The sequence below is a fragment of the Capsicum annuum genome, chromosome 6 (genome assembly GCF_002878395.1).
Source record: "Capsicum annuum cultivar UCD-10X-F1 chromosome 6, UCD10Xv1.1, whole genome shotgun sequence".
NCBI classification, from domain to species: domain Eukaryota; kingdom Viridiplantae; phylum Streptophyta; class Magnoliopsida; order Solanales; family Solanaceae; genus Capsicum; species Capsicum annuum.
Window position 1 is genome coordinate 5,466,156 of NC_061116.1, and position 27,256 is coordinate 5,493,411.

General features: G+C 35.4%; 2 protein-coding genes across 2 annotated transcripts; one reads left to right on the forward strand and one right to left on the reverse strand.

Annotated features, from left to right (window-relative positions):
• Nucleotides 1–7,563: 7,563 nt before the first annotated feature.
• LOC124885130 lies at nucleotides 7,564–11,648 on the forward strand. The gene is made up of 2 exons (XM_016720509.2): nucleotides 7,564–9,190; nucleotides 10,851–11,648. Exons 1-2 carry the CDS (start codon nucleotides 8,829–8,831, stop codon nucleotides 11,173–11,175), a joined length of 687 nt encoding a protein of 228 aa, XP_016575995.2. The 5' UTR covers nucleotides 7,564–8,828; the 3' UTR covers nucleotides 11,176–11,648.
• A 338-nt stretch (nucleotides 11,649–11,986) lies between these two features.
• On the reverse strand, nucleotides 11,987–22,261 carry LOC107873600 (exosome complex component RRP41-like). The gene is made up of 2 exons (XM_016720512.2): nucleotides 22,040–22,261; nucleotides 11,987–13,157 (listed from the first exon to the last, which is right to left on the reverse strand). Exon 2 carries the CDS (start codon nucleotides 13,149–13,151, stop codon nucleotides 12,384–12,386), a length of 768 nt encoding a protein of 255 aa, XP_016575998.2. The 5' UTR covers nucleotides 13,152–13,157; nucleotides 22,040–22,261; the 3' UTR covers nucleotides 11,987–12,383.
• Nucleotides 22,262–27,256: the final 4,995 nt, after the last annotated feature.

Genomic DNA, 27,256 nt, shown 5'->3' on the forward strand with positions numbered 1-27,256 from the left:
CTAAATCCATTGGAAATGGGATAAAATTGAAGCGCAAGATCACATATTCTCTTGACTCTGTCACGTGCTAACGAGCTAAAAATTAGAGAAGGGGAAAAATTGAACCTGCTCACATGAGAAAATGGCTGGAAATATGGCAATCTCAAGACTATGAAGAGAGGTATATGATCTTGTATCTACATGGCGATTAACAACAATTTGACCCTGTAGGTTATAAAAAGTATCATAAGAGACTTTCTGTAACAGAGTCATCTGAAGAAGGTCCTTTTCTGTTGATAGTAAGAGCTAACTATGCACCTTTGGATTGATGGCAATGATTATCCCTTTAGGTATTCCAACCTTGAGGTAGCTGATCTCATCTGTGTGTCTATTTCCAAAACCAGCGTAGAAGGGAAAGGGATTCTTATCAGAAGGGAGCAATGCTTTTATATCCTGCTAACTTAAAAGTTAACTGGTTATGAGCTGCACTTGTTGCCATAGCTAGATACACGCTCACAATTAGTAATTTTATCTTCTAAACTACGGGACTAATCAAACTAATGGGCAAGAGACAACATTGAAAGTTTTCAAGAGGAGGAGTTTGAGAGCCTGGTGATGGCATTGAGAGAGAACTTCGGTTTACAGAAAGAAGACTTGTGAATAGATATATTTTGCTTAGAACAGGAGATAGGAACAAAATTTTCTTGTCAAATGATCTGGTTACTGGTAAGAATTTTTCACTCTTTTTTCTGGAAACTTTTAAACTAGACTCCGCCTGTGAAATTAAGGTAAATCCGTTTTATTCGTCAGCAGTAGCATTTACCGACCACGGTCCAGAATAATGATAGACATTTCTCTCTAAGAGATGTTATAAGTTATAACAGACGAGGAAGCCAGCGTTAGTGGAATGATATCCTCATATCCATGTTTCTCCGTTCGAACAGATCAATAGACTTGTTTATGAACAATACAAACAACACTAGTTCTACATCCGATCAGGTTGTATCTCTGCTTATCATGCACTCCGTCAGCATTGGTTCTCATAAACTGGCAAAAGGTAATTGCGTGGCCCTTGACCACAAATAAGTTTAAAAGGTGTTAGCTTAAGCTATGGGACCCTATACTCCACATCTCTTTTGGAACATTATTTCACCTTATCACTATATCAACTTTCAGGTCTTAAATTGAGCAGTACTAACCACATAACACATTGGTTTGTGCATTCATCAATCACAACATTCGAGCCTATCTTTACTTCACCCACTTTATAGATCTCCCCAGTAGAAAACAACAACTTCAATCACTCTTACCAAAATTTTCACCACATATCCACTTCCTAATTATTTCACATAAAGAAAATTCATCTCCCTCTTCCCTCTGTCTAAAACCTTAACTCGGTGGACACACCTAAAATATTTCACATTAAAGAAGACCTAGTCCCTCACATAAAACAATACTTCTCTGCCATTATCACTTTCATCCTAATATAAGAGAGGTCATTAAGGGACTAGAGTACAAGCATCAAGAATGTGAGTAGCACTATTCAATTAGAACTTATAATAGTTGATCTACTCAAGATAAGGCCTGAGGTGTAAGATACAATACAATAGGCATGAAGTGCTTTATAAATTAAATGTCCAGATCATAAATACCTAAATACCTATGGTGTAAGATACAATACAATAGGCATGAAGTGCTTTATAAATCAAATGTCCAGATCATAAATAGAGAGTCATTTGAGCATAAACATAACACAACATTAGTTCTTAGGAATGGGCATAGTAAGAAGCATGAGGGCATATATCATGAGTTGTATAGCATAAAGCAGAAGTTCATGTAGTCAATGATTGAGACCAGGATTGCAACTTGAAGTTGTTGCTCCTCCTTTTAAGAACTGAAAATAGCCCTGAGTTAGCATAATTCTTATCGCTATGGCTAGACCCGACATAAAATGAATTGGTAATATATAGGAAGCACAGTTTCTTATGATATGATACATGGATTTATGGATCACGGTCAATCATAACATGGAGCTTGAGTACTTGAAAGCTTGGATTGTTGAGGTACATTATTTATTCTAGTTTGGAGGTCCGAACATGGACATGACTTGATCAGAGAACTCAAACCTTAGGCATAGGCATAACTTGAATATATAAGACATTGGTTGATGTCCTTTTAAATTAGAGTAGGAGGAGTTTTCCTTGAATATATAAGACATAGGTTGATGTTCTTTTAAATTGGAGTAGTAGGAGTTTGTTTGAATAGAAATAGATTTATCATGACTCTTCTCTGAAACTTGACACCATGAGAAAATTCAAGAACTACCTTAGTCTGTCATCTCCCCCCTAAACCAAAGTCACAATCCTAGACTTGCAGACATATACTCTCATTAAATCTATAGCCACAACTCTCAACACAAAAAGGGGTATCACCATACAGATAAACTCTAAACTCCCCCTGATAAACTATACTCTGAAGGCATCCCTTTGCGGGAATGCTACTCTTGACTTTTGCTAGCCTCTATAGCCATCACCCTACAACTCCCACTCTCATCAACATACACATCCACACTCCTTATCACATAACAATTCATTTTCCATTACTTAACAGACTCGCATTAAACCTTTAATTGCATACCCTTACAACTTAACAAAGTTTTTAAAACTAGACCAAGAGTTCACAACATCTATATATATTTCTCTTAATTCAGCTCTAAAGAACACCATGCAACAACTCCCTAGACTTCTTCATACTACAAAATTCATGAACGTGAACTAGGTACCCATGACATTTATACATATAAAACTTTATCTAACAACATGCTATCTGGGGTTTCAACTTATTCTTATATAGTTATGCCCTTATCCACTTAATGAATCAACCACAATTCATCGTTTTACCCTAGTCCTCATGTATATATATTACAATTATCTGCTCATTATTCTGCAAGTTGCCAATCTAGGTTATTGCACACATCAAATCAGGCCTATTAACTTATTCCCACAAAACATGCATTATTAATCTTAAGCTACTATTCTTACCACCATAATCCAATCTAAAGTTCAAACCTATAGTTTAGCTTCAATCACGTACCATTGATGAAATATGCCACATATTATACTGGTCCATCAATTAGGGAAATTAACCAAATTTCTCATTTCTCATAACTACAGTCCACAAGTTCATACTCTCCAAGACAATACTACCACACCTTATAATATACCACACACCTTCTCACATGCAGTACTAGTTTACAACTACTAGAGAAAAGACAATCAAAGGGGGTAGCGTCAAATAATAGGGATAGTCAATCTTAAGCTTATAACATAACCCATTACGATCTTATCAACATACTCTACTTTCTAATATTAAATCTACTTACCCATGCATACATTCCAATTATCTTCAAATTCCGTATACACTAACGACTCTTTACCCATAACTTATTGACTAATCTACCCCTTTCCATTCACAGCCAATAATGATTTCTACAACCACCATAACTATCCATTCTAATCTCCTTCCCTATTTAAATAAATAATAATCATAACTAATCACTCCCTCCACGGCTACCACATGGTATACTAACCTTGCTACAATATTAGTCAATCACCATGAAAGGGCACACCACCCTCCACATAAAGGTCACACAACTACATCTACCTTATTCACTCAAGAGCTACCCTCACTTATAACTTCTAAACTTATGGCTTTGTAGTACTAACTTTGGAACCATCTTACGGCTCATAGGTTATGACACCTTATCACATACTACTACTTAGGTGGAAATACTGTTCCAATATTCTGCCATATATCATTACCCTTAAGCATGCCATCTGCAACAAGGATTTTTAAAGGGAATGAAATACACTTCATACGTCAGTCACAAATGCATGATTGATATAGATAGGGGTATAAGCTTAAGTCAACAAACTTTGAAGCACTAACGGACTCCTCCCAAGTCCTTGTAAAATTTCATAACCTTTTATGACTCAATTAGAAAGGATCTTATCATTTAGACTCTTAAGATTTTGTATTTGAATTGCCTCTACAATGAGACATAGCTAATAAAATCACAATAAAGAAGAAATTTGGATAACTTTCATATGGACAACACAATGGCATGATCTAGAGTATGAAAGAATGGGAAACATCTCCTAAATGCCTCGTAGCTTCCTTTTTATAAGTGTGGCGCGCTACACACACATAAAAAGGAATCTACTCAAAATGGCTTCGTAGACACCCTGGGACCATGAGTCTAGCTCTGATACCAAGCTTGTCACGAACCGAGCCCAGGCCCTAGCCACGACGGGCGTCTCAAACCACGAAGTCCCGAGAGACCCCTTAGCATACTATCATAAGCATAATCCATATGTAAATCAAAATGTGGAAACTATATTGAAATTTAAGGGATATTTATAATACAAACTATGTCCACAATATATGACAATACAGTATCCAAATTCCATCTACGAAGCCTCTACAGAATACTAATTGTCTAAGCTGGGACAAGGCCTTCGGCGAACCATAAATTGCATTAGATAAACTTATAAATAACATGCCCTCCAAAAGATGGATGGATCACCAACTCTGTCACTATCCCATATGTTCTAATGATATGATGGACCACGGGACTGAGCCCCAGAACCTGCACTATGAAGAGGTCAATACTCAAAAGTATTGGTATGTAGAACAATCCAAAAATATAAAATATATTTTGTATAACATAAGTGAGAGCATTTCATAAAAACAAGTCAGCATAAAATAATTGAAAAATACATGGGCATAATTGATGAGGTTCAACCATTCTTGCAAAACACAACCTCAATTCTTTGTATTACTTCTGAGCTAGATGGTACACCTTATATTTCTAGTACCCACGGGATATATGGGTCTGTCATTAACTCGTCGGCCAAGCCTCCTAATCCAAGTTTGCCGCAAAGATTGGGGTCCTACATAATATTCTAGTATACCAGTGCTCGAGGGCACATATACATTGGCTGCTGCCAATTATGTCTCCCGAATCGGCAAAACTCAGTTTTTAATAATGAGCCCTTACACTCAAATGCCTTCTTCGAGTATCCATATAACTCCCTTTAAGCCCATTTTTAGTCTTTTAAAACCATGGTTCATGCTTATAAAAGTTAACTTCTGATTCTTTTAAGGGCATATCATAACAGGGTATCATCATATCCATACTTGCAAGTCATTCATATCATACCACATCATATCCTTAGCCCTTTTTATTCAAGATCATCCAAATGACCACCAAAAGATTTATAAATCAAATGAGAGTTCTTATTTTCAAAAGCATATGAAACTTATGCAAACCCACTCTCTTTTCAAGACTATAACACATGGTGGTCAATTCTTTCATAAATCACATGCAGTTTCTTCATTAGGAAACCATAGAATTTAGAATAGATATCACCTCTTTGAAAACATGTAAAAAACCATGTATAATAATCAAGATGAATTTAAAATCCAAGAACTATCATTAATCATAAAACATCCCCAACACTATACACGCATAAATCTCATGATAAAAAAGGGGACTTATAGTTCGTGCTCTCAAACCAAATTCATAATTCATAACATGTTAAGACCATAATTTCATCATGGAAAAAGGGAATTTCACAAATCATACTCATAAGATACTTTCTGAAACTCATATCATATATGCACATATTACAACTCAAGTTTATGGGAAAACCCCATTTTAAATTCACTTTTTCATCAAAATGGGTTCATGATGCATGCTTTTCAAACAATTTCCAAACCCCCTTTTCATATACATACATATCTATCTTTAAAACTTGTTAAAAACATAAAAAAAATTGCCCATGAAATTTAGGATAGTCCCACATACTTTTTAGATGAAAAAGACTTCGAAACACCTTAAAATCTAATCTTGGAAGTATGAGCCTTGGAAGAAACCCTAATTTTCTTGTTCTTGAGAGTGGGGAGAATTATGAATGTTTAAAACTTATTAGAGATTGATAATAACGATTATTGGATGATTTAATTCGTGGGGGTGCGGTTTGAGGTTAGGAAAATACCAAAATACCCCTTTAAAAATGTTATAACAGTACAGACCAGTCCCAACTGACGGTTTGAGTGATGGACCGTCACTCCCTTGACTGATCGTCACTCCAACCATCCCAAAATGACCAATTTTAAGGGTGACGGTCTAGTGCGACGGGCCGTCACCCTGGCCGTCGTGACTTGGAAGACAAACAACTTTTCGTAAAATGAGCGTAACTTTTTACTTTGATATCGGATTAAGGTGAAACCGGTGTAGTTGGAAAGTAGACTCAAAAACCTTTCATTTGGTATATATTCTGTAATTGTTTAATTTACAAACGTATCTATTAAAATAGAAAAAATTATTGTCAAATAAGTATAATTGAAAATCTGAAACTATATTATCAGTAGTCTATGCTGTTCTTACATAGTGTGCTTTACATTTTCTTTAATTTTTTCTATATAACTGCAATTATTTGTTGTTTTAAATTTTTCTTGATCAAATAGGTTCAATTGAATAATGAGATAAAATAAATGATCAACTAATCGGAGTGAGGATTATTATTCATATTTTAGCTTTTCTATAAGATTGCGCGAGGGTGAGCAATTTGACTAGTTAAATGAAATAGAAGCTCCCATAAAAATTTAAGGTTATAATTGTAAAGAAGATTTTAAACCCAAACACAATACATGATATATCTAATTTTTAATATAATGAACCAAACATTTGATAAAAAATAATTCCTGCAGTACAATCCCCGCATTACTAACCTCTTCATTGCTAATTTCAGCATTGTTAATCCTGTCACATAACTTCTCTTTGTACCAAACGACCCCTTGGTTTGGTTTGGTTTGAGGTATAAAAAATCGAAGGGATAAGTTTTCCCGGGATAAAATAAAAGATCACTTAATCCCTTGTTTGGTTGGAGGGATTAATCCAACCCAGGATAACTTATCCCACCATTTTCCCCTTAACTTATCCCACCATTTTCCCCTTAGTGATGGGATAACTTTTTCCATATACATGGTGGGATAAGTTATCCTGGGATAACTAATCCCGGTATTAGTTATCCCCGGATAACAATTTCCCAACCAAACGACCCCTTAGAGTATAGTTGAGAAAACATACTAATATTTGTCTTGAATTTCTAAGATAATACTTATTCTGAGACTATTTTTTTGGCTCAAAGTGACACTTATTTTGGTACGGAGGAAGTAATTATATCCAAACAATTGGGGGCGTTTGACCGTGACATTTTTTATTTTTTTAAGAGTTGAACAAATGACTTTGTGCCATGTACCATGTACCATGTGCCAAGGGCGCCGTTGGTAGTGCCAAGTTGCCAACAAATATCTCTGCGCTCGCAAGGTTCATATGAGCTCGTCTACCTATTTAACTCTTCTGGCGTTCTTGTCTCCTTTGTCCTTTCTTCCACGTTGTTATGGACACGAATTTTTTTCTATATCCTGTCTGATGCACATTTTGAGGAACAAACTTTCTAGATTTTGTGTACCCCGCTAATTCTTGCTGCCCCGCATTCATCTTCTAATACACTGCGTGGACCAATCAAGTTTGACCCAATGCCATAGCGAAATATAACTCCAATTTTCACTTTGAAAATAAAAAGTACTTTTTTTTTTCAAAGTACTCACAATTTTCATGGCCCCACATACAGAAATTTTCAGAGACACTTTTGGCAATTCTTTTCACATGGTCCCCTCCCCCGGTCATTGTGTCCCTTGTGCACCACACAAAAAAGGGAAACTCCACTCTGTAGTCTTTTTCCTCTTTTACCATTGTATGTCACGATTACTCTCAAATTTGAGAAAAGCAAAAATAATAAAGACAAAGTATTACTCCATTGTTAAAAGCACCAGCCACCCAACATACTCAAAACATAGCCTTCATTTTCTTTACCCCATTTCACCCATGCTTCTCATCATCTTACTTTAATCAATTCCTTTAAAATCCTTCAATTTTTCCCGTCTTTTCCTCACAATTAGCTTCTTGTATACTCAAAAACAGTCATTCTGTTGTCTTTTTCCTAACTTTATGAGCTAAGGACCATTTTCTTGAATAATCAGAACCAGCCATATTACTCTACTAAATGCTTCAAAATCTCCATCTTTTCTTCAACTTTGAGCTCAAAAGTGTTACTTGAAATGCTTCAAAAGTTCCATTTTTACTTCAATTTTTGAGCTCAAAAAAGTTACTTGAAATGCTTCAAAAGTCCCATCTTTATTTTTCAATCTTTGAGCTCAAAAGAGTTTCTTGAAATGCTTTCCTTCAATCTTTGAACTCAAAAGTGTTTCTTGAAATGCTTTAAAAGTTCATCTTTTTCTCATTCTGTGCTAAAAGAGAATTTATTTATTTTTTGGATAAAGGGGGACTGAAAAAGTGCCAAACTTTTAATGCAGAACATAAAGAATGCCACAATTTTTCTTAGTTATCTTAATCTTTGAGCTGAAAGACACTTTTTTGGATAAAGGGTGCTGGGAAGTTTCAACTTTTTAACACTTCTCATCCTGAATTTTGATGAATATCCTTAAATTCTCAATATGTAAACAGGACAGTTTTTTGGTTAGTGGGTGTTGATAAATGCCTAATACAACAACAACAACAAACCCAATATATTCCCACTTAGTGGGGTTTGGGGAGGGTAGAATGTACGCGGTCCATACCACTACCTCTAAAGAAGTAGAGAGGTTGTTTCCGATAAATGCCTAATCTTTGAGCTAATACAGCTGACACAGAGGCAAATGTTAGTGTCCATAATACTGGTTCCTGCCGCCACCGTGGCCGTCGACAACGACAATGGCCATCCATGGCGGCAGGCAGTGAGACAACAACAACTGATGGGAGTTTCCACTTGACTGATTCTGACTCTGACCAGTCTTGGCACTCACCTTTATGCTCTATGGGTGGTATTTCAGTACATTGTGATGAAGAGATTGATTTGGAGAGTGGTGAGATGGAGATGAAGTTGCTTGATAGTAATAAAGAAGAGAGGGATTGTAGGATTTGTCATTTGAGTTTGTTGAAAAGCGGTGGGATTAGTACTGGTGGAGACCAAGTACAAGAGACTTCAGTAGGGATGGCTATTGAATTGGGATGTTCTTGCAAAGGTGACTTGGCTGCTGCTCACAAGCAATGTGCTGAGACTTGGTTCAAAACCAAGGGAAACACGCGAGTAACTGCCCTCCCATTTTCTTTTTTATAATCATAGTGTCTGGATTAACTTACTGTACTTACTTTTTGAACCTGCTTTAAAATGCTATACTTGAGCCAAGGCTCTATAAGAACGAGTCTCCCTAGTCCCTACCTTCACAAGGTAGGGTTAAGGTGTGTGTACACACCCTAGACCCCACTTGTTAGATTACACCGGCTATGTTGTTTTATCTACTATAGTGATAGGATGTCCAAAAGAAAAATCTACTGACAGTGATAGAGGCACTGAAGTTCTTTAATCTAGGTTACTGAACTGGCTTCTGCCATAGAGATTTTGTTTGGAATTCTTCTGCATACCAGGTATTAAATCATCATCGTAATTTTACCATGGGTTCTTCAGAATGTAAAATTTACTTGCTACTAGCCTACTACCATGTACTGGAAAATTTACTGATGAGGTCACCAAACTCTCTCTAATCTGTACTAGGTCACTACTCCGACCAAGTATTTCCACATTCCACATTTAGTTTCTTTCCCAAATATATTGGCACCTGAAACAGATGCTGATATTCTCACCATAAGTGACTTAAGAGATTGGTGGGGTGACTAATAGGCCTTTATCTATAGAAAGAAAGATGATTTTAAGCTGTCTGCGCCGTGGAAGCAGGTACTAATGCTAGCGTTAGGTTAGGCTGTTTACATCACAATCCTTAGGGTGCGGCCTTTCCCCGGGCCCTGCTACTGCAGGATGCTTTGTTCACCGGACTTCCCTTTTTAATAAATTGATACATCATTCAGAAATAGCAGCTCAGATGTCTACTCCATCTTCCCATATTGAATGTTTTGATGGAATTTGCTGATTTGACTCTAAGCCACATTGTGTGTGCCCTGCTCCTTTACCATTATTAACATTTTCTTGTTGCCCTTGTTCTTGTGCCCTTTTTGTTGTCATATGGTATAAGTATAATTGTCTACCAGTAGCCAATTGAATTATCTATGAAAGCAGACCTTTAATAATCACATGATTCCTTCAGAAAACCTTCAACCTTGAAAGCCTTCTTGGGGCCTTTAAATTTGCCGCATGTTCTTTTCTCATAAACTGTTTCGTGATACCCATTTATCACTCTGCAACTATACTTCAGTCAACTACTTCATTTCTCGGCTATACATATGTAGAACTTCAACTATATAGACAGTTGCTTCTATTGTGAGTCCCCTCTAGCTTTCTTTTTGTTTGTTGAAGATATTGGTAGGGCTAAGGAACGTTCTGTGGTTTTTCTTTAGAATGGGAGGATAATATAGGACTTGAAAGCTGACGCTGAGCATGGTTGGTAGTAATAAGGGAGTGGTCGAACGAAGACGAAGTTCATGGGTTCTTACAACAATCTCAAGTTAATATACAACAATGACTGGACCAACATATTAGGTTCCGAGCTAAATATTCTTATACATTGAATGGTTTTTTAAACACAAATTACATAGTCTAGACAAAAGTTACTTGGTTCACTGTGAACCCGTAACTATTGCACTAGGTGCACCCTTGTCGATCGAAATGGTAAGTTACACTACTATAATAGCTAAAGAAGTGTAATGACATCTTTCCTTACATTTGTGTGTGTACATTAGCTCCTCAATACGTGCTTTCAGTTATGCTAATTCCCTGTATTCTGTTATTCAGAATTTGTGAAATCTGTGGTACCAATGCATTGAACATTGCTGGAGAGCTGACAAATGAAGCTAATAATGCTGCAGTAGCCACTCTTGCAGCGTCCGCAGCACCTGTAGCTTTTTCTGAAGCCAGAAGCTTTTGGCATGGGCGTCGTGTCATGAATTTTCTACTTGCATCCATGGTTTTTGCCTTTGTCATCTCATGGCTTTTTCACTTCAATATATTGCCTTATTTGCTACTGAAGATTGTGCTGGCAGCTACAACGCAGTCTTTATTATTTGGATTCAGCATGACTGTCATTCTACCGCAACTCCGCCTTCATCCGGGCTTATGACTTGTAGATATGTTTTCTTAACTCGCAATATTAACAGCTCTACCCAAGGAAATTCCTGATGCTGAGTTACATGCCTACATCTAGGCAGAGGAATATTCAGATATTTTCTTAGTTACACAGGTTTATGAAAGATTGGAAGCTATCTGGCATCCAGTGTAGGCTGTGGTAAACATGTCAGATATATATAGGGTTTCAGCCATTTACTTCCCGATCTTGCATCGATGATGATTATTGGCTAGAATAGAAGATAGTTTTGTTCATCTTTAAAGTTCTTCCCAGCTACTGTACCTATGTAAGTATGTATAGAAGACTAGAAGTACGTCGACAAAGCAGTGTGTATCATCCTTGAAATTTCTGTACAAACGTCACATGGCTCTTGGTTGAAGTGTAGCTATGTTAATTGTGTTAGCACCTAAACATTTTCTTTGATAACAGTGTGTTCAGGCGAGCTTAGGCTCATCGCGATTACTCCACCGAGTATATGTTACGCTCATCTCGATTAAGTATATGTTACCTCCCACCAGTATAGGTATTGGGCAATTATGCTTCTACCCGTGGCTGTTGCAATCAACTGTGTTAGCTATTTAAGTTTCAATATGACCTTGTTTCTTATACGTTTAGCCCAAATCCATTTGCAAGTTCTTTCAATACAAAAGTTGCAAGCTATGTTGAGATCTGGTGCTTCATATAGTCATGAAATGACATGTATGCAGAGCAGTGAGCGGAGCTAGAATTTTCACATAGGAAGTTCAAAATTTGAAGAAGATTTTCACAAAGGGAGTTTAAGATTTGAAGAAGTAAACACACGACGAAACCAAAGGAATTCCACATCTATTATACAGATAAAAAATTGTAAGTTGCTATGAAACCATTATTGGTGATTACTGCAAGGTGGACAACATGAGCAACTTCACAATAACTGGAATTTAGATGTTCAAATATGGCTTCTTGTTTTGATTCACACAGTAGCATGTTTCATGTCACACAAAATTTCTCATCGACAGGAAGCTTCACAAAAAAGACCAGCCACTACCACAACTTGCAAGCCTCACAAACCAGCACACAAAAACTACAAACAGATCACTTCATTGGACTGACTGTTGCAGCTAGTGACAGGTAGATCATACCAACTTTTTTTCTACAAGGATGTTTTGACGCCAGTAGACTTAATAGAGACTTTGTTACGTGAAGGCACAAAGTAGAATGCTCTATTCTTTTAATTCAGTGACAACATCTTTTAAACATGATCTCATAACCTCTCCAAGTTTGGAGCAAGCACCAAGGCATAGCTCCATTGCATCGTGAATCTTTGGGGTTGACCATTCTCCATCTACAATCAGTTGAGTGACCTGATTACGTGAAGGCATACAAGTAATCATTAAGCTTCCATCATTATAGCTTTCTTCCTCAGAAATGGGATCGATGACAAGGTCCTTTCCAAGACAAGACACAGAAACTGAGGCAACCAAGTCATACAGCAAAATTCCTGCATCTGCTAAAGCTAGACTAGCACATGATATAACCACAGGAAGATCACTTCCGCCAGATTCCAATACCACAGCAAAAACATCCACACACGTCTTTGGGAAGGATTCCAGAATTATAGCACCCTCTAAAGCTTTGTGCAACATTGAGGAAAGTTCCTTGTTGTCTGATCCCTGCCCACGATGAGGGGTTGCAAAAGTTGTGTAACTAACATCACAATTTAAGCGTCCTGTATCACTGTACATCATTGCTTTCTTACTTTCTCTTGGCCCAAACACAGATACGATGACCTTGGTGTTTCCAAACTCTGCATATGCTGATCCTGCAGCTGTGCTCACAGCACCAGTCCTCAGATAAGCAGGACGACACTGATAGAAGCCACGATTATCGGGGCGAACCCAATCAGCATCAACAATGGGGATTCTCTTCTTCTTATGCGTTGCTGGTGACGGTGAATATGTCGCTGGCGTTGATCCTGTTTTGCCGGCCATCAGCTTCTGCAAAGAAAATTTTCCCATGAAGGTGAGCCCAAGTGTTCTCTTTGTTTAAAGATAATACAGAAAAACAGTACAACACGGAGGGTTTAAGTCATTGTAACATCATAAAATATAATTAAAATTCTCCACTAAACTAGAGCAATATCAAGTTAGAAATATTATGATGGTATTACAGACTCCGAACGTTCTTCTAAATCCAAAAGACCAAAACAGTTGGCAAAACCAATAAGAAAGCTGACCTAGCCAAGAAATTTGGCCTATATTACAGTAGCGTAAATTGAATTCGAATTCATTCAAATAAGCCCTCTCAAGAATCTTAGGCAAGGACTAGTACAATTTGATAAAACACGAGCTCTTAAAGAAGTATGAATCTTCAAATTAAACTATAGTAAAATGTAATAATATAACCAGAGAAAATAATATAGGCTAAGTTGCTCGGACTCTCCAAAAATGTGGCCGCACCCATGTCAGATCCTTCAAAAGGCACTACTTTTGAAGGATCTGACACGTACCCAATGACATTTTTGAAGAGTCCAAGCAACATAGAATATAGGTATCACTTGACTCTATATGGGCTAAAGCAAACTCACTAACTAGATCATTTCAAATTTGTCTTCCAAATTTTGACAAAAAAGAGCTGTTTAATGTTGTTTGTTTCCTCCTAAAATCAGGATCTTAACACTTCGGGGGGGATTTAAATTGTTAACGGCACTATTGGACAGGCAAAAAGTAAAATGTAAATTAGCAAACAACATGTTCTTAGAAGTATTAGAAATCAATCAATGATCAACTCCTCAATCCCAAACAATATGTTCACCATTTACAAAGAGAAATACTTCAACCACATTCTTAGAAGTAAAATTTATGCACTTGGATATTCCCAAACCACAAGGCACAAACACGAAAGTAAAATAGAAAAAAATGAAAAAAGTATATTGCTAACAGGATACAACATTCACCATATATGCCTTGCCCGGTTGGATTTAACCGGGGTCCCCCTACCTCCAGTTGCCCCATTTTATGAGACTTCTACCATATTTTTTCTTCTTTTATATTGCAATAATATCCAGACCCATCTTGTTAGCATATCGACTAATCAACTGGATACGTGCAACGAGCACAGGTACCACATAATCCCACCTACCAAGGCTAGGCTGATGAGAGGATTCACCCCCTCCTTTTTTGTGTAGAGGGATAAATTCACCAAATGTCACCTCTATTGGACAATGCATGCACATAAGGAAATAGGAGATGGAATAAGATGACCCAGAAAAGTTTCAGACCCAATGTAACACAGAGAACGCAAATATCTAGAAACTTATAAGGTTGGATTTACTAACAAATGTGTGATAAACAATTAACCATACAGACAGAAAGAAATCTTCCTTACATATAAACAAATACTAGAAAGATAAACACATCAATTTCTGTTGGAAGGTTATTAGCATCCATCTTTATGGAGCTATGAGACAAAAGACAAAGCTTGGATCAAAAAGTCTAGTTAAAGGTTTGATCTCAAAGCAAAAAATAATAATATAAATGTGCTAAAAGAATCTTTTGTTTTCCGATAACTGAGAAGATTTTTGAGGGCTGATGATGCTAGGTTTGGAACTCAATGTTAATAGCTCTACCCCTCTACCCTTCTCCACTTAAATACCACACATTTTCTGCAGCAAGGTTCAAACATGTGACATGCACCTACCCATATATCACAATCTATGGTCTTATCACTAGGTAACCCTGTGGGAAAATGTGCTAAAAGAACTTTATCCTAATAAACCTGAGGAATGTGAGGATGATGTTCAATCTGTGAGATGAATCTACTATATGATGTGTACCAATTGCACCCACTGCCATCAGCACAATGTTGTTTGAGTGTGTACAAAACATCTAATTACAAGTCTGATCCAATGCCAAAAAAAATAAAATAATAGCATACAGAAAATGTGCTCTAAGATAAAACATTATCCTAAGGATGAAGCCCAATCGTCATACCATTATGCCCTTGGCAGTGAATCTGCTAAATATGTAGCAAGTTAAAATGCACACATTACCTTGAACTCCATATGTCTACATATGTATTTTCCCAACAAACTACCCTTACCCTTGCATACCTCATGTATACTGTATATGTAGTACGAACAATGTCAAGTCATCATGCCCTTCTGTCCCAGTGAAATAACAAGGCGGAGCCAAAAAAATTCTACTAGGAAGATTCAAAAGAATCCAAACTTCCATAATGAGCAAATAAACTTAAGTACACCAATGGGATTCAACAATCAATATATTTACAAAAAAATCTATCCTTTTATGCTAATTATACAATGTATGGCCTAGTGGCTAATGAAGAGGATAGGAACCATGAGGTCTAACGTTCGTATCCCAGCAGAGACGAAAACACTAGATGATTTCTTTACATCTACCCTAGACGTGGTGGATATAGTTACCTAGTACTTCTTGATGGCGGGAGGTGGCAGGCTATAGATCGAACTCCCCCGAAATGTTGTTGCACCAATGTCGGATCCTTCGAAAACGAACTACTTTTGGAGGATCATGTCAAATTCTACTAGGAAGATTCAAGAGAATCCAAACTTCCGTAATGAGCAAATAAACTTAAGTACACCAATGGGATTCAACAATCAATATATTTACAAAAAAACCTATCCTTTATGCTAATTATACAATGTATGGACTAGTGGCCAATTAAGAGGATAGGAACCATGAGGTCTAACGTTCGTATTCCAGTAGAGACGAAAACACTAGATGATTTCTTTACATCTATCCTAGACGTTGTGGATATAGTTACCTAGTACCTCTTGATGGTGGGAGGTGGCAGGCTATGGATCGGACTCCCCTGAAATGTTGTTGCACATATGTCGGATCCTTCGAAAATGAACTACTTTTGGAGGATAATGCCCTTCTGTCTCAGGGAAATAACAAGGAGCTAAAAAAATTCTACTAGGAAGATTCAAGAGAATCCAAACTTCCGTAATGAGCAAATAAACTTAAGTACATCAATGGGATTCAACAATCAATATATTTACAAAAAAATCTATCCTTTATGCTAATTATACAATGTATGGACTAGTGGCCAATGACGAGGATAGGAACCATGAGGTCTAATGTTCGTATCCCAGTACAAAAACCCTAGATGATTTCTTTACATCTATCCTAGACTTTGTGGATATAATTACCTATTGATGGTGGGAGGCTATGAATCGAACTCCCCTGAAATGTTGTTGCACCTATGTCGGATCCTTTGAAAACGAACTACTTTTGGAGGATCCGACCCCCCCCCCCCCCCCCGACATTTTTGAAATGTCCAAGCAACATGAGTGGCAGGCATCCATCGAATTAGTCAAGGTGCGCAAGCTGGCCCAGACGCTATGGTTATTCATTAAAAAAAGTTACTACTTATGTCTTCATAAATGTTGTATTTGCTCTCTAACTATGTAAGTAATGTGTACAGTTTATTCTTTCCAGACACCACGGTAAATTTATTGTTATTGTTGCTAATTATACCAAGTAACTTTTCCAACAAAGGGGATTCAATCCTCTCTGGAAGCAAAAATAATGCATATATTTATAAAATTCAAAATTTGCATAAATAGGAATGTACGTGTTCAAACAATCATTAAACAAAAACAAAGTGAAGAAATTTACCAATAAATTTAGTATTCCAGGTAGAGTAGAACCAAATAAATAGATATATTTGGTTTATAAGGGTTTAACTAGGGCTAGTGGGGGGCGATGAATACTTTGTTTGAAAGTTCAATAATGTTTGACAACTAGATGGGATGGGCGGGGACTTATACATTTTGCATCTACCCAAATCTTGTATCAGTCCACTTGCTAATTGTATTAGCAGTATAATTTTGATGGCAATGCAAACATTTCGCTTTAACTAGTTTACCATTTTCAAATATCTTTTTGAAATGTTCCCAAACAGTGTGTCAATTGAGTTGTCACTGCTATTATCAGGCAGTGTTTAGTGAAAACAAAATTTGAAAGAGAAAACAAAATTAACAGTGTTTAACAGCCGAACTTATTTCACAAAATCAGAAAAATCAATTTACAGAATCAGTCAATCAGAAAAATCACCAAAAAAACTCAAGACTCTTCACCAAATCACTGATTAAAATAAAAAGGCAGAAAAGGGAAGAAGAAGAAAAAGAAAAACAAAAAGAAGAAGAAAAAAACGATACCTAGTTAGCCGCTGGTTCGGTGCTGATTCGTTGTTGCTCCGGTGGTTTCGTCATTTGTCGCCATCAGTGTAAACAGTATTAGTATTTTAGGTTGCTAAGCACCAAGTGCTGAAGTACTGAAGAGGGAAGTGTATTAGCCATTAGGTATTACCGTATCATCCTATTAGGTTGGGTACCGGTAAATCAAATAAATGATTTATCGGTAACCAACCTAATAGGCTGATACGGTAATGTCTAATGTTCTCTCTTCACTACTTCAGCACTTGGTACTTGGCAGCCTAAACCCTAATACTGTAATACCAACAGCGACGAACGATGGACACTAGACAGCGACGAACCCACCGGAGCAACAGCGAACTAGGTATCGTTTTCTTTTCTATTTTTTTCTTCTTCTTTTTGTTTTTCTTTTTCTTCCCTTTTCTATCTTTTTATTTTAATTAGTGATTCGGTGAAGAGTGAGATTTTTTGGCGATTTTTCTGATTTTGTGAAATAAGTTCGGTTGTTAAACACTAAACACTGTTAATTTTGTTTTCTCTTTCAAATTTTGTTTTCACTACACTGTTAGTGCGGCTGGTTCAACTGATCTTGTACCTGATAATAGCAATGAACACTCAGTTGACACACTGCTTGGGAACATTTCGAAAAGATATTTGAAAATGGTAAACTAGTTAAAGCGAAATGTTTGCATTGCCATCAAAATTATATTGCTGATACAATTAGAAAATGGAACAAGTGGACTGAGACAAGATTTGGATAGATACAAAATGTATAAGTCTCTGCCTAGTTGTCAAACATTGTTAAACTTTCAAGCAAAGTATTCATCGCCCCCCACTAGCCCTAGTTAAACCCTAATCTTCCTGGAATACGAAAAGAGCATAAGATTAATTTATTGGTAAATTTCTTCACTCTGTTTTTGCTTAATGATTGTTTGAACATGAACGCGTACATTTCTAATTATGCAAATTTTGGATTTTATAAATGTATGCATTATTTTTGCTTCAAAGTGTGTGTGGGTGGGTGGGGGTCTATGTTTGTTAAGAGGGTTAAATTGAATCCCCTTTGTTGGAAAAGTTACTTGGTATAATTAGCAACAAGAACAACAAATTTACCGTGGTGTCCGGAAAGAATAGACGGTACGCATTACTTATACAGTTAGAGAGCAAACACAATATTTATGATGACATAAGTAGTAGTTTTTTGCTTATGAATAACCGTGGTGTCTGAGCTAGCTTGCGCACCTCGACTAATTCTACGGATACTTGCTACCTATGTTGCTTGGACTCTTCAAAAATATCGGGAGGGGATGGATCCTCCAAAAGTAGTTCTTTTTCAAAGGATTCGACATTGGTGCAACAAAATTTCAGGGGAGTCCAATATATAACCTGCCACCTCCCACCCGCAAGAGGTAATAGGTAACTATATCCACCACGTCTAGGATAGATAAAAAGAAATCATCTAGTTTTTTTGTCTCTGCAAGGATACGAACGTTAGACCTCATGGTTCCTATCCTCTTTATTGGCCACTAGGCCATACATTGTATAATTAGCATACGACAACAACAACAGACCCAGTGTATTCCCACGTCTAGGGAGGGTAAGATGTACCAGTCCATACCGCTATCTCCGAAGAAGTAGAGAGGTTGTTTCTGATAGACCTCCGGCTCAAGATAAAGAACAGTAAACAATGGGATGGATGACATAATAGAAAATCAGGAATAAGAAATAATAGAATAGATATCAGACAAATATGAAATACGAGACATAAGGACCACACGAAATAAGAAAATAGGTACTAAGACATAAGACATAGGACACCTACCTAGTCGTAACCTACACTAACATAACAGGGTCACTTATGTACACATACCTAGGATTACTAACCCGACTACATAAGAAACTCTTCTGACTGCATGCTACAACCCACACACTCACATTAGCCTTCTACCCTTATCCGCGACCTCCACATCTTCCTATCTAGGGTCATGTCCTCAGCTGAAGCTGCTCCATGTCATGTCTAATCACCTCCCTCCAGTATTTCTTCGATCTACCTCTACTCCTCCTGAAGCCATCCAAAGCAAGCCCATCACACCTTTGAACAGGGGCATCTGCGCCCCTCCTCATCACATGGCCAAACCATCTCAGCATAACAGGCTAATTTTTTTTGTAAATATATTGATTGTTAAATCCCATTGGTGTACTTAAGTTTATTTGCTCATTATGGAAGTTTGAAAATTTTCTTGAATCTTTCTAGTGGAACTTTTTTGGCTCCGCCCTGTTATTTCCCTGGGACAAAAGGGCATGATTACTTGACATTGTTCGTACTACATATACAATATAGATGAGGTATGCAAGGGTAGTTTGTCGGGAAAATACATGTATAGACATATATGGAGTTTAAGGTAGTGTGTGCATTTTAACTTGCTACATACATAGCAGATTCACTGCCAAGGGCATAATCGTATGACGATTGGGCATCATCCTTAGGATAATGTTTTATCTAAGCACATTTTTTGTATGTTATTATTATTATTTTATTTTATTTTATTTTTTGCATTGGATCAGAGCTGTAATTAGAATTTTTGTGCATACTCAAACAACATTGTGCTGATGGCAGTGGGTGCAATAGCAATTGGTACACATTATATAATAGATTCATCGCATAGATTTGAACATCATCCTCACATTCCTCAGGATTATTAGGATAAAGTTCTTTTAGCACGTTTTCCCACAGGGTTGCCCAGTGGTGAGAACCGTAGATTATGACATGTGGGTTAGGTGCATGTCACACGTTTGAGCCTTGCTGCAGAAAATGTGTGGTATTTAAGTGGAGAAGGGAAGAGGGCTAGAGCTATTAACATTGAGTTCCAAACCTAGCATCACCAGCCCTCAAAAATCTTCTCGGTTATCAAAAAAACAAAAGATCTTTTAGCATATTTGTATTATTTTTTTTTGCTTTGAGATAAAACCGGTAACTAGACTTTTTGATCCAAGTTTTGTCTTTTATCGCATAGCTCCTTAAAGATGGATGGTAATAATCTACCAACAGAAATTGATGTGTTTTATCTTTCTAGTCTTTGTTTATATGTGAGGAATATTTCAGACTGTCTGTATGGTTATTTGGTTATCACACATTTGTTGGTAAATCCAACCTTCCAAGTTTCTAGATATTTGCATTCTATGTGAAACATTGCGTCTGAAACTTTTTGGGGTTATCTTACACCTTCTCCTATTTCCTTATGTATACATTTAGTGAATTTATCTCTCTACACAAAAAAGGAGGTGAATCCTTCTCATCAGCCTAGCCTTGATAGGTAGGATTATGTGGTACCTGTGCAAGTTGCACGTATCTAGTGGATTAGTCGATATGCTAACAAGACGGGTCTGGATATTAGTGCAATATAAAGAAACAAAAAATATGGTAGAAGTCTCATAAAATAGGTCAATTGGAGGTAGGGGGACCCGGTTATATCAGAACAGGCAAGTCATATATAGTGAATGTTGCATCTTGTTAGTAATATGGGTTTTTTCATTTTTCCTATTTTACTTTCGTGTTTGTGCCTTGTGGTTTGGGGATATCAAAGTGCATAAATTTTACTTCTAAGAATGTGGTTGAAGTATTTCTCTTTGTAAATTGTGAACATATTGTTTGGGATTGAGGAGTTGATCATTGATTGATTGCTTATACTTCTAAGAACATAATGTTTGCTAATTTACATTTTTCTTTTTGCTTGTCCAATAGTGTCACATACAAGCGATTTTAACAATTTAAATAGCTAAAGTTCAAACATATGATCTCACTATGTGGGAATATACTAGGTTGTTGTTGTTGTTGTAAAGTTCAAACATATAAACATTTAGTTCATTACTAAAATAAGTTGTATATTTATTAATATGTTAAATATATAAATATGTGTGTGTGTGTTTCGTTATGTCATTTATAAATATCAAATACCAAAAAAAATTTAAATGTATATCATATCCACACCAAATACCACAATAACAAAATCATGTTGTTGTTGTTTACTCTAAATAACTTGACACAACGCTTGAGAAACAACTTCTCCACCTCCACGAGATAGTGGTAAGGTCTTTGTACACTCTACCCTCCCTAGACTCCACCGGTAAAATTTCACCGGATACATTGTTGTTGTTGTTTACTTACTCTAAACTAGGGCAAAGGGATTACTAATACATAGATTAACCCAATTAAATAAAATTGTGAAATATAATCAAGGAGCTTGAAATCTTTGAGCAAACAGCCTAAGAAACCTTATCACTACCTCATTGCGTACACTCTACTCTCCCTGGATTCCACAGGATATGTCGTTGTCTACTCTCAACAACACATAACCCTTAAGAAACAGTCTCTCTACCTCCACGAGGTAGTGGTAAGATCTGTGTACACTGTACCCTCCCCAAACCCCACTCGTGGGATTTCACTGGATATGCTGTTGTTGTTTTTACTATAAGCAACTTGAAGAGTCTATGCCCGAATAAACATAAAATATAAGATGCTTTGACCCATCACCTAAATTAGGATAAAGGGAGTACTAATACATAATTTAACCCAATCAACTAAGATTGTGAAATATAATCAAGAAAATTACGAATCTTTGAGGAAAAGGGAATTCTTCAGCAATTAAGATGAAAATAAAAACAATTACAACAAATGGGTACCTTAATTCAAGGCCAAAGATGTTAACTGTAATGCTTCAAAGGGAATGAAATTGTTGAAGTGAAGCAAAGTGATGGGCAAAAGGTCCGCAGGAGAAGTGTCCGAGAGAGAAAGAGTAGAGGGTTTTAGCCATTTAGGGAAAGGAACTAGGTTTAATTTCATAGACTTAACTCATTTCACTTTTTAAACTACTTCCTCTGCTACATTTTACACTATTTCTTTTTAATTCATCCCAAATGTCACCTTGTTATAATTAAAAAAAAATACAATTCCTTTTTTACCCCAAATAAATTATTTATAAATATATGAGTATTTAAGGATTATTTTAAATTATAAATTTAAAAAATCTTTCTTTTTTAATTATTACCAAGTCAAAAAGTCATATACATTGAGATAAATGAAAAATGTAGTTACAATTATTTAAATAACTGAAAAGGGCCTAAAACCCTCACCTATTGAAAATGGTGCAAAAATGTTCTCCATTCATTTTTTGGTTCAATAATACCATTCACATCCACCTTTGGACTCCAAAATGCCCTTTACATTTATCTTTAGGCTTCAAAATACTCTTTATTTAACATTTTCAATATTAAATAAATGAAAAGGTTTCACTAATGAAGTGACACATTTCCATTGGTCCGCATTTTATTAATTAAAAATATTAAAAAGTCCCAACTCACAATGTCTTATTTTGAAATTCATGATCTAGTACTTTTTGTGGGTTGAAATTCACGTGATGAACAGATAAAAACTTGTTGTGTACTAATCGAACATACCATGATTCTTAGAACAGAGCAATTCTCACCACATGATTTTTACAAGCTGATATCCTGATTATGGGAGCTTCACTTTTAGAAATCTTTTGAAGTATACGAAAAGAAATAATTCTTTGCCTGGTGAACTACAATGCTATAGTGCATGTAAATGAAAAAGAGGGTTTAGAAATTAGTTGTAGTAAGATCAATAGATGATTTTGTTTGCTTCTAGCTAATTTTCTCTAAAGTGATATCAATGATAATACAATAACACCGACCTGGTAAAATGTGTTGTGAGAAGTAGTCTTGGAATTATTACTTTGTATCTAAATATATCAAAGTACTTTGTCATGTCATTTGGTTATAAGGTTCAGTAAATCTCATTTCACCTTCCACGCATAAAATAAGCCATGATAATTTACCTCTAAAACAAAGATCAATAAGCAAATTTTGGTTTGATTTCATGAACTCTAAAAGAAGAAGGTAACTTATGGTGCAATCCTTATAATAAAGGATACTAGACACATATATTCATTCATAAAACAAAGATGCACACATTGGCATGATTTCTCAACAAAAAGTACTAAAACATTAATATATTAATATTAAGCGCCGAGTATAAATGAGGTAAGGGTTATGGGTTAGAATTTTTAAATTTTCTTAAATAATAAAATGACGGCCAATGGAAATGTGTCTCTTTATTAATAAAATATTTTTTTATTTATTTAATATTGAAAATGTTAAATAAAGGGCATTTTAGAGTCCAAAGGTAGATGGGAAGAGCTTTTTAGAGCCCAAAGGTGGATGGAGGGCATTTTTGCATAATTTTCAACATGTGAAGGGCATTTTAGGCCTTTTTCTTTTTAAATAAAAGCATTTTTGAGCAAAATAATTTAATTTTAGAAATTTGACCAAACGTAATTACAATAATTCTTACATCTATTTTGGTTTAGTTAAAGTATTATTACTATTCAGTTTAAAATAATTACTTACTTCATCTCATTTTATGTGATACTCTTTGACTTGATAATATTTAAAAAAGAAATATCTTTTAAAATTTATAATTTAAAATAATCCCCAAATGTTCGTGTTGTTATAAATATTTCATTAAGGTTAAACAAGAAAAGTGTAATTTTTTTTTTTAATTATAACAAAGTGACATTTGGGACGGATTAAAAAGAAAGAATATTGTATAAAATGTAGCGGAGAAAGTAGTTTAATAAATGAAATTAATTATTACTACTATATATAAGCGTGAGTAGCAGACAACTGAAGCAAGCGACCGACAATTGTTATGCCTGCTTTCAGCTGCTTGCTTTTGGTCAAGGGCATTTTTGTAATTTCATGTTTTCGTTTTAATTTAATTATTTTATTTTTATTTTTAACTTGTTATGTATTTGAAACTTATGTAAAAAGTATTATAAATTACAGTAATTAATAATTTAAATTTAAGTTATTTAATAAAAATTTTTGGTCGACTCAAAATTCTATTAGTGCAACGTACATTGCGATATATTATTTGAAAATTTCGTAAAAAGTAATATAAAACACGATAATGCAACATAAATTGGGATACATTATTTGAAATTTTCATAAAAATAATAAAAATCACAATAATTATCAAACTAAAATATTTGACAGATGTATAAAAAAATTGTTTGACTTTTCAAATGTTACCAATGTCATATAAATTGGGACAGAGGGAGTATTACTTGAATATTATGTAGGAAGTCGTATGAATCATAATATAATTAACAACCTAAAATATCTAAAACTATATAACAAACTTTAAATATCTAAAACTATATAACAAATTTGATTGACTTTCTCAAATATTCTATCAGTGTCACATAAATTGAGACAAAAAGAGTAGCATATAGACCTAAAAATTATGTAAAAGCACTATAAATCAATAACTAATAACGTAAATTTTTTAAAAATATGAAAAAAAAATTTGTTGTCTTTTCAATTTCATCCATACCACATAAATTAGGATAAAAAAGTACTCATTTCATTCCTTTTTAATTGCTTCATTCGTTTTTCGTGTATTAATTTGACTAAATTTTAAAGTTAAAATTTGATTAGATTATTTAATTTTTAAAAATTAAAATTTTAGATATTCAAAAACTACATGACAAGTAAGACAAATTATAGTTTTTCTTCTTCATTTTGATTAAGAAATACATCTTAAAATATTGGTCAAAGTTTGTATCGTCCGATTTTTAAAAAATGAAGCAATTAAAAAGGAACAAAGGTAGTATCATACATTGACTGACACGGGCTCCAATATCTAAGTATGAAATTAAACTTAGGTCCTTTATCTAAACTGCTAAAACCTTGCCTAAAATCCTCTATGCTTTTTCACTCTTGAACACTTCTCCTGTGGACCTTTTGCGTCCATACACTCTACTATTCCCGTACACCACTTTGTGAGACTACTTAGGTACGTTGTTTTTATTATTGATTCATGTTGGATTCATTGATTTCTAAAATTGAAAACACTAGATGTCATTGCTTACATCTACCAAATCTTGTCTATGCAGCCAATGAAAACTTTGCCTACACCTACCAAATCTTCTTGCATGCCAACCTATGTGGACTTTTCTGTCCAGCAGCTTTTACTAGTTTTCAAAGTGTGTGCAGATTTTTCAAAGTCTAATAGGTGTGCAGATTTTCCAGCTGCATGTGCAGATTTTTCAACTTTTCTAGCTTGTTGTTGACAATTGTATAGGAAGATTTTCTTGCATTTGTTGTACCTTTTTGACTTAAGGACTTTTAGGGACTATAAATATATATTGTAAGCTCTCATAGGCAGCAGCACATGCTTGTTTTATTCAGAAAATATACAAGAAAAACTTGGCTCTTTGGCCTCCCAAAAACATTGTCTTCCTTTAGTGCCTTTCCTTGCTTGTTTGTGTGAATGTTCATTGATTCTTGGGAACTTTTTTAGTGGGGTTGAGGGCTGACTTTAGCATCACTTTTGAGTGTGTTAAGCTGTCCGCACGCGACTTCAAATAGGCTTGTGACAAGAAGCAATTATCAAGTCCAGCCCTTCTTCTTCCAGGCACTAGTTTGTCTATCGCACTGAGGTATGTAAGACTACTACTACTTTGTAATTCTTTGGGATTCATTTTCTCCAATTCAAGTTGTTACAAGATAGATTAGGATTGAATAAATTCTCATAGTCCTATTTTCCTAAAGGGTTCTTGAGATGCCTTTGGGTAAACTCCTTATCACCCAATTTCTCCTAAATATGATCTCAATCCTCATATAAATTATAAATCCCAGATTGTTTCTCTACGATTTTGTCATGTATTTTGTATTTTTTGATTTATACTTTATTTCTTGGTTTGCCGAAAAGATTAGTACTCCATTTGTTCTTCAAGGACTTTGTCTGTGTTGGGAAATCTTATGACTTATGAAATTCATGTATTTTGTAAAATTCTTGAACTTTGATATTTATTGATTGAATGATCTAATTATTTTTCATGATTACTGGAGTCTCTTCACTATTGGTCATGCTAACTAAAAAGTACCCTTTTGAAGTTACTCCATAATTCCCATCATACTATTACACCTTTAACTATGCTAAAATGACTTGAATCTTTCAAAATCTCCAAAATTTTCATTATGCTATGAAATCTATTTTTTTTTTAACTGACATGATAATTTGGTCTGCAGGACTTCTTAACAGTATGAAATTTCTTCAAGAATATCCTCATGGGATCATATATAATCTCCATAATCTTAAGCTATGTTAAAAGTGGCATGAACACATCCAGAATCTCATTCTTCATAAAGTTACAAGAATCTAGATCTTATGAACCATGACAACATGTATTATAATACTACTTTCCCTAAGTCTCTAATAACATTAATGAACGATGTAACTTATCAAGTATGAGCCTAAAATGGCTAATTCATAATTCATGAGCCTAAAGTGGCTAACTCGAGACATGTGCCTAAAGCAGTTAACTTATGGATACTAGTCAAGAAAATTTAAAAACAGAACTTTATGAGCCTAATAAGGCTAACCTTTGAACATGAATTCATAAAGATAACATCATGAGCATAAGGGAGTTAGTTAGCTGACCGTGAAGGCATAGGTCCAAATGACAAATGCTCAAAACTATGTTTGCCGACATAGGATAGAGATCATTCCGCAAGTCGAATGACTCATATTTTTTCATTGTCCCAAAAAGGGACTAACCATGGATACTTGCTAGCAAATTATGTCATGTCATGTCTTATGTCCGGCAAGGTATAGGAAGGCTTAGCTGATCGGGCCGAGATCAGACTCCATGCGCTCACATGGTGGTTTATAACGGTTCACTACTCTCTCCCACAAATAACTAAAGGGATTAATTTATTCTACGTTATCAATTATTTTTCAGCTTATGCTCCTATTCTTTTCCACCTTATCATGTTTTTAATTATACTTATCATCTTTGTATTTTCATGTTT

Bases quoted from the DNA above. Each gene is read 5' to 3' on its own strand.
- LOC124885130 (XM_016720509.2), top strand. From the start codon at position 8,829: ATGGCGGCAGGCAGTGAGACAACAACAACTGATGGGAGTTTCCACTTG. The intron at 9,191-10,850 runs GCGAGTAACTGC...TCTGTTATTCAG, and splicing joins TTCAAAACCAAGGGAAACAC to AATTTGTGAAATCTGTGGTA.
- LOC107873600 (XM_016720512.2), bottom strand. From the start codon at position 13,151: ATGGCCGGCAAAACAGGATCAACGCCAGCGACATATTCACCGTCACCA.